General features: G+C 39.5%; 2 protein-coding genes across 2 annotated transcripts in view; one reads left to right on the top strand and one right to left on the bottom strand.

The window, feature by feature from the left end:
* Positions 1-9237, top strand: part of WASHC4 (WASH complex subunit 4) — a 57675-nt gene extending 48438 nt beyond the window's left edge. The window contains exons 29-33 of the mRNA XM_034778363.1: positions 1399-1546; positions 3171-3267; positions 4014-4210; positions 5044-5143; positions 7160-9237. Of these exons, the coding sequence (XP_034634254.1) occupies positions 1399-1546; positions 3171-3267; positions 4014-4210; positions 5044-5143; positions 7160-7227 (610 nt within the window). The 3' untranslated portion in view covers positions 7228-9237. The remainder of the gene's footprint in view (positions 1-1398; positions 1547-3170; positions 3268-4013; positions 4211-5043; positions 5144-7159) is intronic.
* A 2274-nt stretch (positions 9238-11511) lies between these two features.
* The window catches only part of APPL2 (adaptor protein, phosphotyrosine interacting with PH domain and leucine zipper 2), a 62014-nt gene continuing 58601 nt past the window's right edge, over positions 11512-14924 (bottom strand). The window contains exons 21-22 of the mRNA XM_034756031.1: positions 13512-13559; positions 11512-12628 (exon numbers count right to left, since the gene is read on the bottom strand). Of these exons, the coding sequence (XP_034611922.1) occupies positions 12497-12628; positions 13512-13559 (180 nt within the window). The 3' untranslated portion in view covers positions 11512-12496. The remainder of the gene's footprint in view (positions 12629-13511; positions 13560-14924) is intronic.

Genomic DNA, 14924 nt, shown 5'->3' with positions numbered 1-14924 from the left:
GGAAACTAAGGGGGGATATGATAGAGGTATATAAAATCATGAGTGATGTGGAGAAAGTAGATAAGGAAAAGTTATTTACTTATTCCCATAATACAAGAACTAGGGGTCACCAAATGAAATTAATAGGCAGCAGGTTTAAATAATAAAAGGAAGTTCTTCTTCACGCAGCGCACAGTCAACCTGTGGAACTCCTTACCTGAGGAGGTTGTGAAGGCTACGACTATAACAGTATTTAAAAGAGAACTGGATAAATGCATGGTGGTTAAGTCCATTAATGGCTATTAGCCAGGATGGGTAAGGAAGGGTGTCCCTAGCCTCTGTTTGTCAGAGGATAGAGATGGATGGCAGGAGAGAGATCACTTGGTCATTGCCTGTTGGTCCACTCCCTCTGGGGCACCTGGCATTGGCCACTGTCGGCAGACAGGATACTGGGCTAGATGGACCTTTGGTCTGACCCGGTACGGCTGTTCTTATGTTCTTAATTGTCCTGGTTAGTGGGAGTCATCAAGATTCCAAACCAACATTAATGGCCCACACTTTGCATAATTACAATAGGCCCTCAGAGTTATATTTCATATTTCTAGTTTCAGATACAAGAGTGGTACATTTATACAAATAGGATATACACTCAGTAGATTATAAGCTTTCTAATTATACCTTACAAGAGACCTTTTGCATGAAGCAGTTACATTAGCATATTTTCATAAAATCATATAGAGTGCAACGTCACAATGTGTATGAGCCTCATCCGAAGAGTTGCAAAGTAAATTTCCGTTCATCTGCAGAGGCGAGCCTTTGGTAGGAGGGTGTTCTGGGTTGGTTTCTACCTAATTCCTTGACTTATATGTGGGGAAACCTTTCCCTTCCTGACTTTTATTCTAATGTAGTAATAATAATAATAATTATTATTAATAATAATAAAAAACTCTGCATATCCCCCCCCCCCCCTTCTAAGATTCACTGCTGGCTATTTCCCATTAGTGATGAATTAGGAGAGAAGTTGTGCAACAGAATGAGAAATTTCTTGCCTAATAATTTTCTTTCTGTTAGCAGTTTCTCTCTTCATTCAGCCACCCTGGCAATCTGATAAATTACCAAAATACAAAATGGAATTTTTCTCTTAAGGGAGATTTAGACATATAATTGTTTTAGGTTGTTTAATACATTATACCCAGTTGTCTTAATACTAATAATCAGTTGCTGGAGTGTTTCTACAACTGTAGAACAGCTCTTCTGGTTGCCTGGACTGAAGGGCTGGGTTTACTCCTGGAGCCTCCAGCAACAAACACTGGACTGCCTCCAAATCCCATAGGTGGGGTACTAACTATTAGTGATGAATGAGGAGAAGAGCTGTGCCACAGAAAATGATCAGATAAGAAATTTTCTCATTCTTTGCAGGCAATTGGATTCTGTCCTCACTGATCTCACACGTAATTCTGCAGAAGGGACAGAGTACTTCAAAATGCTTGTCGACGTGTTTGCTCCCGAATTCCGCAGTCCAAAGAACATGCACTTGCGCAACTTTTACATTATTGTTCCCCCACTGGTTAGTATTTCTGCCACTTTTATTAATGTGAACTTTTTTTTATTTATGATGCATAACATTAAACCACAAGTACATGTGTAGTAGGCTATTCAAGCCGACTTAAGGACCAACTCCCAACAATGCACAGATGGGACCTCTGGAAGAGTAACTTTAAAAAAATCTTTCCATCCTTTACATTAAGTCAGTGGAGGAATCTTAATGGGAGAGAGAGAAGAGAGGCATCTGGGATAGCATGTGATGAAAAAAGACCGGAATGAAAGGAGAAAAAGCAATGATATTAAATGCATCTTCCCCAAAAGTGCCCTTCCAGCAGCAGCTTGGGGACCTCCAACCACTTTTAACTCCAGGTTCTAGTGTATAAACTCTAAGGCCCTCATCCTGCAGTTGGATCTGGTCAGGAAGATCCTTGCCTCCGTGCAGAGCCCCACTGACTTCAGCAGGGTTCTGCCTACTTGGATCGATTGCATGATAAAGGCCAAAATTGGGAACTGTTCGTTATTCCAAAACTAGCGTTTATACTAGAAAATTAGCTGAAGGTGGCTGAACCTCCAGCTGTGATTGTGGCATCATGGGTGATGTAAATGAGGAAAAGGGGGCCACATAATCGAAGGAAAATCTAGAAAAATAATGAATGAATATATGCAAACAAGTAGGGGGAACGTTTCTCTCCTTCTCCCTACATCTTTCAGCTGTTTTTCAGAGATGGCTGCATTTCATAAAGCTTCATTAAATATCTTTTTGAACATTTAACTATATTGAGCTACACTCTAATGAATGCACCACTCTGGTGTGTGTATTAATAAACTATTGGTTTGCCCACTGGGTGATTGAAGAGAATTGGCCTTTCGCCTAAAACACATCCATTGTGTGCTAGTGCTTCAATGATATGAAAGAGTAGCTCCATCTAAACAGAGTAATAAAACTGCATGAGACTCTCCTGTGTGACTTTCTAAATAAAATTGAGTAATTCAATACTAATTTAAAATACTGTCTTTAGTGAGCTTTCAAAAAACATCTTAGATCTTTGGGTTAGGTTTAAGAAAAGTCATTTATTTTGTTTATATTTAGCTTTATTTAAACCTCCATTGGACACCTGTTCTGTGCTCCTATTCTATGTCCCTTATATTAATATAAAGCACTTGACATCACCACCAAATATAATGAAAATTATACCGTACATTATTAATTCTATTGTGCAAACTCAGAACCCTCCAATCCTCAGCTGACCATCTCCCCCAAAGCCTAGGAAACAGATGGGCTGTCCATCCAAAACCCTTATAAATCAGGGTCTCGGAATTTAGCTTGGGGTTTTTGGATGTAATTATATTTTACAACTGACAAAATTGCAAATGACCACCTTTTATTTTACAAAATCTTACTCTCGGGTTATGTCTGCACTACAGATCTTACAGAGGCACAGCTGTACCACTGCAGCTGCGCCACTGTAAGGTCTCCCTGTCGACTTATCGCTGTCTACACTGGAGCTTTTGTCGGTGAAACTTATGTCTGTAAGAGGTGTGTTTTTTCACACCCCTGACTGACAAAAGTTTTGCCAACAGAAGTGCTAGTGTAGACCAAGTCTGAAATGACATTCTTTGGAACAACTACCTTTCCTTCATTTCAGACTCTCAACTTCGTAGAACATTCAATTAGCTGTAAAGAGAAGCTGAATAAAAAGAACAAAGGTGGAGCAGCTTTCACTGATGATGGTTTTGCCATGGGTAAGTTTGAGCATTCTGTCTAGTCTTCCAATCAATTGGCGTGATCAAGACTTTACAAAATAATAATTTGCCAAAACTTTTATGTTTAGCATTGCCCACTATTTGTGATTTTAGAATTTGAACAGGAGTACCTGTGACACCTTAGAGACTAACAAATTTATTTGAGCATAAGCTTTCGTGGGCTACAGTCTACTTCATCGGATGCATGTAGTGGGAAATACAGTCCGCTACATGCATCTGATGAAGTAGGCTGCAGCCCACGAAAGCTTATGCTCAAATAAATTTGTTAGTCTCTAAGGTGTCACGGGTACTCCTGTTCTTTTTGCGGATACAGACTAACACGGCTGCTACTCTGAGACCTTTAAAATTTGAGTTGTCCTTACTTCAGCATGACGGACTTGTGTAGATTACTGCTTTCCAGTTTCAATGCTGTATACTTAGTTCTCTTACGTCTCTACGTGCACTACTAGGACAGACAACACTTCACAGGAAAATGGAATTTTACACAAGTCTGTTTCATCATTTGTTGGGTGTTTTAACGATTTTATTTATTTCAACATTTTTATTTTTAGGGGCGCATGCATAAAAGCACATCTAGCTGTGATGTTTTATAAAGTAAAACTTGCTCTTTATTGTAGCTTCATAGTTAAGACTTAATTGTAACGTAGCATGTAAAGCGAATATGTACCTGCATTTGTTCAATTTGTTCAATTTGACTTTGGTAAATGGTTTGTTAATGACTGCAGGTGTGGCTTACATTCTAAAGCTTTTGAATCAGTACCAGGAGTTTGATTCACTTCACTGGTTCCAGTCAGTCAGGGAGAAGTATGTGAAGGAGATAAGAGCAGTAGCTAAGCAACAGAATGTGCAATCAACTAGTCAAGATGAAAAGCTACTACAGACTATGAACCTTACTCACAAGCGACTGGAAGTTTGTTTACAGGTACATTATGGTTCCAGTTATATGACTTGTATTGAACTCCACATTTGCTTGTCTTGGTTCAGTTGGTTATTAGTGCTATAGAAAGCACCATCAAGAATTTGTAGAGACCATTAAACTATTTACTGCTGCCTAGCACAAAAAAATGCCCTTCTCAAAAGAAGGGATGAGCTGGGTGGTATTAATTATGTATTTAATGCTGTAAGCGTGCTTGGTGCTTTAAGATGTGTTAGAAGAGAAATACCTTGCTCCTAAGAGCTTGAAATCTACAATAGATGGCTAACTTGAGAGAGAATGACTGACCATGGAATTAGGAGTAAACAATATGATGATGTATATGTTTGTGTATAGAGAGTCAAAGGAGCTTGGTTCATAGCATTGGATATTATGACTTCTGTGAATTGTGAAGATGAATAATGTCTCAGCTATCAAACCGAGGAAAGGCAAGCGTTATTCAGTATCTTGAAATATAGTAGTTTTAACTTCAAGGCACAAAAATTACAGTTCTTTCTGTCTTATGTAGATAATACCACCCCTTATATCTGTAAGGTAACAGTAATTCAAATGTATAGAAGTAACACACGTGACTCAAGACTTAATCTATTTAATACACTAATATAAAGTTCTTTTGGCCAGTCTAAGTGCTTTGTAAAACACATGTGAACAAGGTATAAAGTAGGATTTCCAAAAGCACCTAAGTGACTTAAAAGCACAAATCTCATTAACTTTCACTTAGGTGCTTCTGCAGATCCCATTCACACATGCTGTAAATAATAATTCTGTGATATACTCCTGCTTACTGAAAGTCTCTTTCTTGTCTCAATATTTTTAATTAGGAGTTTGAACTGCTTTATTTCTCACTAAGCAGTGCAAGAATATTTTTTAGAGCAGACAAAACTGCAGCAGAAGAAAACCAGGAAAAGAAAGAGAGAGAAGGTTAGTGAATGTTTTACAACTTTTTTAGAACTTGACATTCTTGTGTCTTCAGAGATACCCTGATTGGGATTTTGTGGTTTCCTTTGCAATATGACTCAGTCTTCAACATGGGGCACGCTCTCCTTGTCCTGTGTAACTACATTTTTCTTACTATCAGCTGATTCAGCAGAACTCCTACACACTCCAGATGTTGTCAGAACCTAATGGTGATTCAGGACTCAAGGACAGCTGATGGTGATGATATCTGGAGTGGAGTGAATTTTAAAATGGATTATTGAGCCCAAAAGCCAGTGATAGGGGGAGGAAGGCAAATAACAGTAATATCACTTAATGGGCTAAATGCATTATCATTCTCACCATCACCAGTTTGGTAATGGTATACTCCTCCCCTCCACTGTCTTTATGATAAACTCTTTGAAGGAATGCCATTTGAATTATTCTTCATTGCTACTAGCTACAGTTCAGTGGCAGTGATTAGGGCTCCAGGTCTGTCACGGAAGTCACAGATTCTGTGACTCTCTGCGACTTCAGCAGCAGCCATTGTGGCTGACCCCAGGGCCACCCAAGCAGCTGGCCCCAGGGACAGCTGCTCTGGCAGCCCTGGGGACAGCCACATTGGTCGCTGCTGGAGCGGCCCCACAGCCAAGATTTAGTCATGGGTATTTATAGTACAATCACAGGCCATGAATTTTTGTTTATTGCCCATTACCTGTCCATGATTTATACTAAAAATACCCATGACTAAACCGTAGCCTTAGCTGTGATTAAGGAACTATTTTTAACACTCATACAGAGATCATTGGCAACATGCAAGGAGATAAAAGCTTGAACATACTATACTTCTAACATGCAGATGCTCACAATCTTGGCAAATGAGCTGCTAATATAGGATTTAAGGAGTATATTGTTGATTCATGGTTTAGGTGAAGCGCCCAATTAACATTAGTAGGCGTTATATATATTCAGTGTCAGGAGAATAATCCTACCACACAAATTTCTATAGGCTTTCTTGGGCAGGGAGAGTTAGCATGCTGTGGTTGAAAGTCTGTCTCTTTAAAAAATGAAAAGTGCTCACAAGAATTGTGAGGTAGATGTATGGTTGTCCAGCAATTTAGGAAAATTGCTATAGCTAATCCCACTCAGGTGAATGTAGTGAAGTTGAAAACAGAACTAGCAGCACTTGGCCAGAAATGCCTCTTTTAAAGGTAATACAACATAAACTTCCTGTCTGTAGTTCTGGTAGGTTCTTATCACAGATGTTATGAGTTTTCAGCTAAAAACACACAATTTTTCATTTTAAAAATGTAAATAAAATGTGCCACTGTAAGTCTGCCAGAAACATAAAGGGAGTAGACAGATCAAGGGGACTGTCCTAAAAGGATCCGTTATTGTTTCTACCAAGGGAAGCTGGCTAGTTCACTAAGGAAACTTTTTTTAGGATGAAATAGCATTAGTTTTTCATGTACATTTTAAAATTTCTATTCACTCTGGGTGGAGGTGCTCAAATTACTATTCAGATTTAAAAAAAAAAAAAAAAGTTAATAGAAAAGGACAACTACGGTGGTAACTTTGAGTTAACCAGCCACAATTATATAGAGTATTCCTCTGAAAGACACGTCAGGATAAGTATTCAGAGTCATGGTAAACTTGCCAGTTGAGTGCAAAGTGTGTTCTGCAGTAGTCAAGGCTTGAAAGTTTATGCTAAACGGAAATGCTGTGAGAAGCAATATCGTAGGCTTTCCCTTCAGTGCTTAGATCTTAACTCTGCAAACCATTCCAGCACGTGTATAACTTTGCTCATGTGAGATCACAGGAGCGAAGTTGTGCATGTAAGTGCTTTGCAGGGTCAGGGCCTTATTGCTGCACAGTCAGGATATCTCAGCCAAGAGAATAGAACTGGAACGTTCCTGGTATATAGCAAGCTTACTTTTTCTAATGTCTGGTTAAAACAAATTATTGTTTTAAATAGAATATATCTATTAGTTTCAACTTTTTTTCTCTTTTTTTCTTCTGTAGAAGAATCTGTTAAAACAAGCAACGGAGACCTCTCCACCACTGCACATGCAGAGCCTGTTGTGAAATGATCTTGCTGGGATGCATTATTTGTATGAGCTATCAGAATTATTCATTATCCTGTTCTTGCCAATAACTTTTTGTAGGGATAAAATCTCTAGATTTGATTTACCTCTTGTGTTAAAATCAATAGAAAACGGTACAATACTGTAGCAGTACCCAGTGGGCTACTATAGCTGACTTTGTGTCCGTATTTCCTTTGGAAAACCCTATTTTTCAGGACTTTATTACATTATTTACAAAATTTTGTTCTGAGCTGAAACGTAGCATGTAAAACCTTGATTTAGGAACAACCGTTATCTTAAGTTACAGAAGTGCAGATCAGAATTAGTAATTCCCTAATTTCAGATGTTTTCTCGCATCCCTAACTTTAAAACATCACTTAAAAGACCTTGTTGGCCTTTGTTCCATGGTTAGCACTAGGGCATTTTGTGATCTTTTCAACCAGGAAAAACAATTAAAGGCAGACAATTTGCATTTCTAGTGTCTGTTGTCTGAAAAATAATTTGGGTGCTGGGAATGCATCATATCCAGAGCATATGTGGCACCTAATACCATAATCACATACCACACTATAATAATGCTCGGCATACCTTGTGAATGAAAATTGAGACTGATACACAGTTCAGAAACCCTTATTAATATTAGCATATCACAAAGCCTGTATTCTTCATTGATATTGATCCATTGGCATATCAGCTGACCTAAGGGGATTTAGGGCCCCTTCAGTAGCTCACTTTCCCTGCCTTTTCTTCTTTCATACCAAAGAAGGGGGGGAATTAGCTAATGAAACTGCTTTAGGTTTACATTGAAGGCCCGATTTTCATCTACAAAAGTAAGGAAATTCAGAGAAGAGAAAACCAGAGATAGTGCTTCCTCTTATGACCAGGCACTGTATGAACGGGTGTCTGTGCATATTAAGTAATCTTACATTTCATGAATGCTGTAGTACCTAAGCACAAGTTTCAGCCTCAAGTCTATATCTCCTTACCTTTGTAGGTCTGTTACACCCTTTGTGTTGTCCAAACAGTCTTACATGCTTTATGATCAACAATAATTGCACTGCAGGCTCTAAAAGCTGCTGTACACTGTGAGAATTCTGTATAACGTAAACATGTGCTGACTACAGTGCTGTAGATTGTGCAAGAGTTACAGTGGTTATCCAGATTCCTGACTCAAGCAAATGGCTAGTCTTATCTTAAAATTACATGCCAGCTACCACTAACTATGAAAAGGTACTGTTATGTTTTAATCACCCAGAACATAAAACAATATCTTGCTAGCTAAATAACACGTCAGTTAGTTTAACTATGACTTGCAGTTTTTTGGTACATATGGTATATTTTATTGGACCATAGTTGCCAGCCTCCTCTCCTAATTACAGTGCAAGATGCTGTTTTATAAAGATTTCATAATTACTCCAAAGCTGGTCACTGATTATGTATATATGACTAATATAATGTGTGACTCACCTGATATTTGCCCCCATCAGTCACTGATTCATGTAGAAATCTAGGACAAATGATGTTTTGTTGAAACTGAAGGGACCAGACTGGCATGGAATTTTTTCCCCTAATGCTGAAAACATGACGCAGAAGCATCACAAACCGTTTACTTGGCTGCACTCATTAAATCCTTTATTTGCAATTTGTCATAATTGCTGAGATGGCCCTAAAGAGTGCTACATACCCTAATTTGTATTTGTTTGAAGTGCTGTTTTATTTCAATGAGACATTCATACTTAATTTGTAATTATTTTTAATTATTTGTGTCTAGTTTGACCTCTTTGGGCCAACAGCAAACATTTTCAGCAGTGCTGCTACTACTGCTAACTTCCCTGCTCCTGTATGTGCATATGCATATGTCCCTGTTCCAGACCAATCTTCAGTGGTATAGTTCATAGGTTCTTGGGGGTCTAAAGAATCTATGGCTAGAGTCTCTCTCACTTCTCCTGTAGATTGACTCTATGTAAATATGTACATTCATGGCACACCTATGCTATAATAAAGTCTGCACTTTTCCCTTTTGCCCTGTAATTTGGAAGAATGCTATTACAAACCCTTAATACTTTGTAGTTAATCTTGGATAGTGTATATGCCTGATCTGTACAGTGCTAACAGATTAATGTGGTTTTGATGAGCAAAATTCCACAGGAAGGACTAAAGGCTATTTTTAGTACCCTGTTTAGAGGTAGCATATGTGGATGTGTAATGTATGTGTGAATATATACATATGTACAATGATATAGCTCTTGTTAATATAGGACTGTAGGTAATGTATTTGAAACATCTCACTATGCAGTAGAATCTCACTAATGGGGGGAACCGTTGTATGGATTCATTCAGTTTCAAGCTGGAGTACTGGGGCACACTCCCACATGTGCCAGTGGGGGAAGAGCTCCACATTAAACCCGTCCATTTCACTAGGGATTACAACTGCATGTGGTGCTACTACAGTGAGAACCTGGTCCAGCAGCTCTTGCAGCTTGGGCACAATTGTGGAAATGAGACTCTGGGCTGCTGGTTGGGAGAAGGGAGAATCTTAGGAAAGCTGCTGTTGCCACTTCACTCAAAAAAGCCAATGGGAGCGAGAGAACAAGGATGGCTGCAGCTGGCTTCATTTTGCTGAGGACTGATAGACTAGCTTCCTCTTTCCTTTCAGTCAGGAACCCGGGGGGGGGGGGGGGGGGGCATTGCTGAAAGCTGCCTGTCTAGCAAGAAAGCAGCAGCTGTTGCCATCTTTCACTTGTTTCTGTGACAGGAAACAGACATGTAGCAACAACCCTTTTAAAAGCTCATGCCCCTCTCCTGATTGGCTGTTATTCTTCAATCAAGCAGCAAGGAGAGTCCAGCCTTACACATCCCTTTTCCCACCCCCATTTTCCTTCCCCCACAACAGCAGTACTGGGGGGAGGAGTCTAGTATATGCTCTAGTCTGATTTCAGGGACTTACTGAATGCCAGGACTCATCTCATGTGCCCTTTCCCTTGGCCCAATTGTGGGGGCTGAGGAGAGAGATTCCACTATGATGGCTCCACTAACAGCTGACCCATCTACACTTCAGTGAGCAGCTAATATGCTTCTAGTGTATAGCTGTTGGCTCGTGGGTTGCTGAAGTGCAGATTCCTGAGATCCTACTGCATTCTGTAAGTTGGAGGGAAATTTGAACTTTTCATCGGATGGCCATTGATGACAACCATTTTCAATTTCTCAGGTATGAAGGACCAAATGTAAGATGTATTATCTAACTCATTTTACAAAAAGGGTATTTTGTTACCTCAGTCTTTTTTTTGGTTCTGTGAGTAGAGTACACGATGTACAGAAAGTTAATAAATGTAATTTTGAGAACATCATTCTTTGATTTTTTTTTTTCTGTCTTCAGTAACAGGTGTCCTCTGAACTATAAGCAGGTTTCAGTTCTCTTGGTAACAGTGTGACTGTTCTTACAGAACAGTGCTTGTGTCAGTAGTAACGTGAGCAAATCAATACACAGGGTTGGAGAAGTAATACTTCATTCTAATTAACTTGCATGGTGCTTACATTCAGTGATGAATCTGATGTGTGTCTGGCCTTCTGCCACATTGATTCCATGCAAAACGGGCATCGGCAAAGATATTTTGGAAGATTATCCTCCTTGTCTTGTTCTAGTTAACTTTAAGCTCTCTAGTAAAAGGATCAGCAACCTATGGCACGTAGCCTGCCAGGGTAAGCACCCTGGTGGGCTGGGCTGGTTTGGTTACCTCCCACGCCCGCAGGTTCAGCCGATTGGGGCTCCCACTGGCCATGGGAAGCGGCGCAGGCTGGGGGATGTGCTGGCTGCAGCTTCCCACAGCTCCTATTGGCCTGGAGCAGCGAACCACAGCCAGCGGGAGCCCCCATCGGCCGAACCTGCGGACGCAGCAGGTAACTAAACTCGCCCAGCCCGCTAAAGGTTGACAATCCCTGCTCTAGTATCAGAAAAGCTAATTCCTTAAGTGCCCAACAAGAAATTTAGATTGAATTAAATCAGCTATTCCAGCTAAGTTTTTTAAATGAAACTAGATAGAGAACAGCATGAACCAATGCTGTATGGGTTTTCCTGTGCTGTCTGTCTTTAAAGTATTTGCCACTGCATACAGTCTTCAGTGATTTAACCGACCAGCTGCTTCTTGATTATGCAACACAAAATGGCAAAACCTCCATAAGCAAGTCCTGTATAACTTATTGCAGATGAAACTGGAGAAAACTCCTTAGCCAGTGCACAAAGTGCCTCAGTTCAAGCAAGCTATGTGAAAACACCAGTCACTATGCCACAGATTTATAATCTAGCATTTTATTGGTAAACTTTTTTTTATTGAAGACTGTTGCAGACTGTCAAACTTTATATTTCACCATAAAATTAATGTTATACAACCATACTTAATGCTATAAACATACTGACTTATGACCGTGATCCCTGGCTGTTACTTTCAAGAAGCTTAACCATATAAAAACCACACACAAACATGCAAATTCCTTCACTAGTTCTGGATTCTGTTTGCATTTTAGTTGTATTTAAAACTAACAAATCCAGGAGTTGTTATATCCAGGATTTATACATTCTGTAATTGAGTAAGTGTGGTCCCTATGAAGATGAATAGGCACTTAAATTTATTTTGTAAGCTTATTCTGGGTGCAATACAAAAATAGATTAATAGGAAAAAATTAGTGTTTATCAAATAGTTTTGTAAATAGACTAGCACAAAAGATAAATTCTTGTTACACTTAAAGTACACTAGAAACTAAAAAACTTCATTTGAAAATAAAGTAAATAGTGCATTTTTCTTAACCTTCATTCAGATACACTATCATGCAAACTATGGAAATTACTAATCACTATGGGTACAAAATTTCTACAGTGGCCTGATTTTCAGAGAGACTGAGCATCTACACCTCCAACTGAAGTCAATAAGGTGATCAGCACCTCCAAACTAACCGAAAGTGTATAAAACTGAAGAATGTGACAATAACCCTTTGCTTCAAACAGTCAGCATATTTCAGCTGACTGCCAGCATCAAGGAGCTAACATTGAAATACTCCACAAAAGATTGTCAGCTATTCCAAACAAACCCAGAAGGCAAGATTCTGCTCTCACTCCACTGTAAGTCAAGAGAAACTACACTCAGTTACTCCTTATTCTCATTACTGTAAGAGAAAACAGAATCTGGCCCAGGGTGTGCACAAACATTTGAAAACCAGAGCTCTTTGCAAAAAAGACTCCTTGCTTTCCCCCTTCCTACCCAGCATATGAGGCATGACAAGTTTATGCTTCTGACTCCTCCCCCCTCTCTTCAGGTATGGCTCCATCCTCTTCTGATTGGTCATTCAATAATTTGAATTTGCCATCATTTGTTAGCGGCATGGACATCATTAACTGAGCTAGTGCTTCTGGATCCTGAAATGAAGATGTTAATGAACATTAAGTTCAACAAGCTGTGGTATCTTTCTTTTTTTAGCACATAGAGTTTCTGTTCAGGTTTGTGTTCTCTACATGACATATTTTAAAATATGGCTATATATATGAGATTTTGGTCCCAACTTTGCAGTACAGTGGGACTACTTGTGCAAAATTAGACACATGCATGATTGTTTTCAGGATTAGAGCTTTTATTTGCTGCTCTTGCCTGGAATTACTACTCCAGCCCTTGAAATATTTGATGAAAATTGTGGGTAACTTGTCAACTATTGAAGAAATAATGAGTTTACCCTGTTTGCTGGGAGAAGGGGACTTTGCTTATTGTGTAAACTATTGATACATTTAACTTGCTTTGGAACTCCAGTGACACCAGAAATGTGTAGGAAAATTTTGGTAAATCATGAGGTTTTGATATGAATCTTCACAATTGTAACTTTCATTTATTTTGGGTGGAAAACACACATCCTAACTTTTCAGCCCCGAGGAGAAGAGTTGGGGATAGTTACAGTGAAGTATTAGTGCAGAAATCTCAATTTTTCATTTTTTGGAGCCTTTTTCACTAACTTAGAGGGCTTATTTTTAAACTTGACAAGGACTTTCTCCCTGCAGTGGACAATTGCATATATATTTAAATTCGATTTAGGTTGGTGCAGAATCAGATTAAACGTAAACTTGTGCTGTTTAGCTGTTTAAGTTAAATGCATGTCGGTGTTCAATGTGCAGTAGCAGCAGTAGTCTTCAGTTTGTACTGTATTTTATACACTAAGAGAGCCACACAGTGCTGTCAAATTTACAGAACATAAATGAGCATTACAATGAGAGACTGGTGAGAGGAAATCAAAATAAAACAAGTATACTTCACCTTTTGAGCCTCAATAATTTCCTTTCCCAAACTTATTGCATAACAAATCTGCAAAAAAAAAAAAAAAAAAAAAAAAGTGGACTTAGTTTTTAGTAAAACTTTAAAAATCTATGCTAACTTGTATGAAGCATCAGCAATGAAAATTCATCATTTCTGAGACTGTTCATATAGCTAGAGTATCTCTTTTAAAAAAACCTATTATCATAGGAATGCACGTCTAAATGGGTCTGTTTTACAAAGCTAGGGTCTGCTCCAATGCTCACTGAAGTCACTGGAAAGACTAGTGGCTTCAGTGTACCCTTAGTGACCCAAAGCATCATGACACTCAGCTTTTTAGATGCTTGGGAAATCACGGGAACAACACTCAGCTCCACCAAGCCTGAGTCAGGCACCTACACTCCCTGTACAAAGAATGGGGAGAGCCACAAAAAACCAGCACGCTAGGCAGGGAGCCACTTAAGAGGAGATGCCAACAAGAGGGGTGTATCCTAAGAACCGCTCCCTCATGGAGATAGACGCCTAATTCCAGGCTGTAGGGAGGTGCCTAGCTCCGGCATGTGGAATCAGGCACCTAACTTGTTTCCTGTGCCTCACTCTGCACAAAACAGCTGGAAGATGTGGTGGTGGTGGTGGTATCCACCTCACAACTTCTAGCCCAATGGTTAGAGCACTCGCATAAGATGAGGGAGACCCAGGTTCAATCTGCCCCCTCAGGCAGCTGGGGAGAGGATTTGGTTGAAGAGGATCTCCCATCTCTCACCAGAGCTCTAACTACTGAGTTGTGGGTTATTCTGATGTGGGCTCCCTCAATTTCTCCTGTTGAAGCTGTTCCACTTTGGATAAATACTTAGTCATTGGGCAAGAGAGAATGATGCTGTAGTTCAGTGGTTAGGCTACATACCTGGGAGGTGGGAGACTAAGCTCAAGTCTCCCTGCTTCCATGACTAATTATTCATACACTGTTGAACAACTTCAACAGGAGAGTGAGAGAAACACCCACATCAACTGGGAGGCAGGTGCCTAACTTAGGTGGATCAGGGCCTTACTTACTAATGAAAAAAGTTCTTCCACATCAGTAGTGGGCTTGGTCTCTCCCATCTTTACTACTAGTTTTTTGCACAGCCTTTTGTTATCTCATGTGCAGCTGTATCCATTAATATCAAACCAGAGACACATTCTGCATTGTCTTCTTCTCTATAAGAAGTTGTAAAGTCTGGGAGATTAGGAAATGAGTTAACACTCCCACTCCCCTGTCAGTCTATTTCAACTATCCCACAATTCATGTTTTCTTAAAGGTAGTTAGAGAGAAAATATGGGTGAGGTAAGATCTTCTATTGGACCAAAGCCAGTTAGTGAGAGAGACAAGTTTTCGAGCCACACAGTGCTTTTCAGGGCTTGAATGGTCCCTTAGAA

The sequence above is a fragment of the Trachemys scripta genome, chromosome 1, assembly GCF_013100865.1.
Source record: "Trachemys scripta elegans isolate TJP31775 chromosome 1, CAS_Tse_1.0, whole genome shotgun sequence".
NCBI lineage: Eukaryota > Metazoa > Chordata > Testudines > Emydidae > Trachemys > Trachemys scripta.
This window is presented reverse-complemented; position numbering and strand designations above follow the sequence as displayed.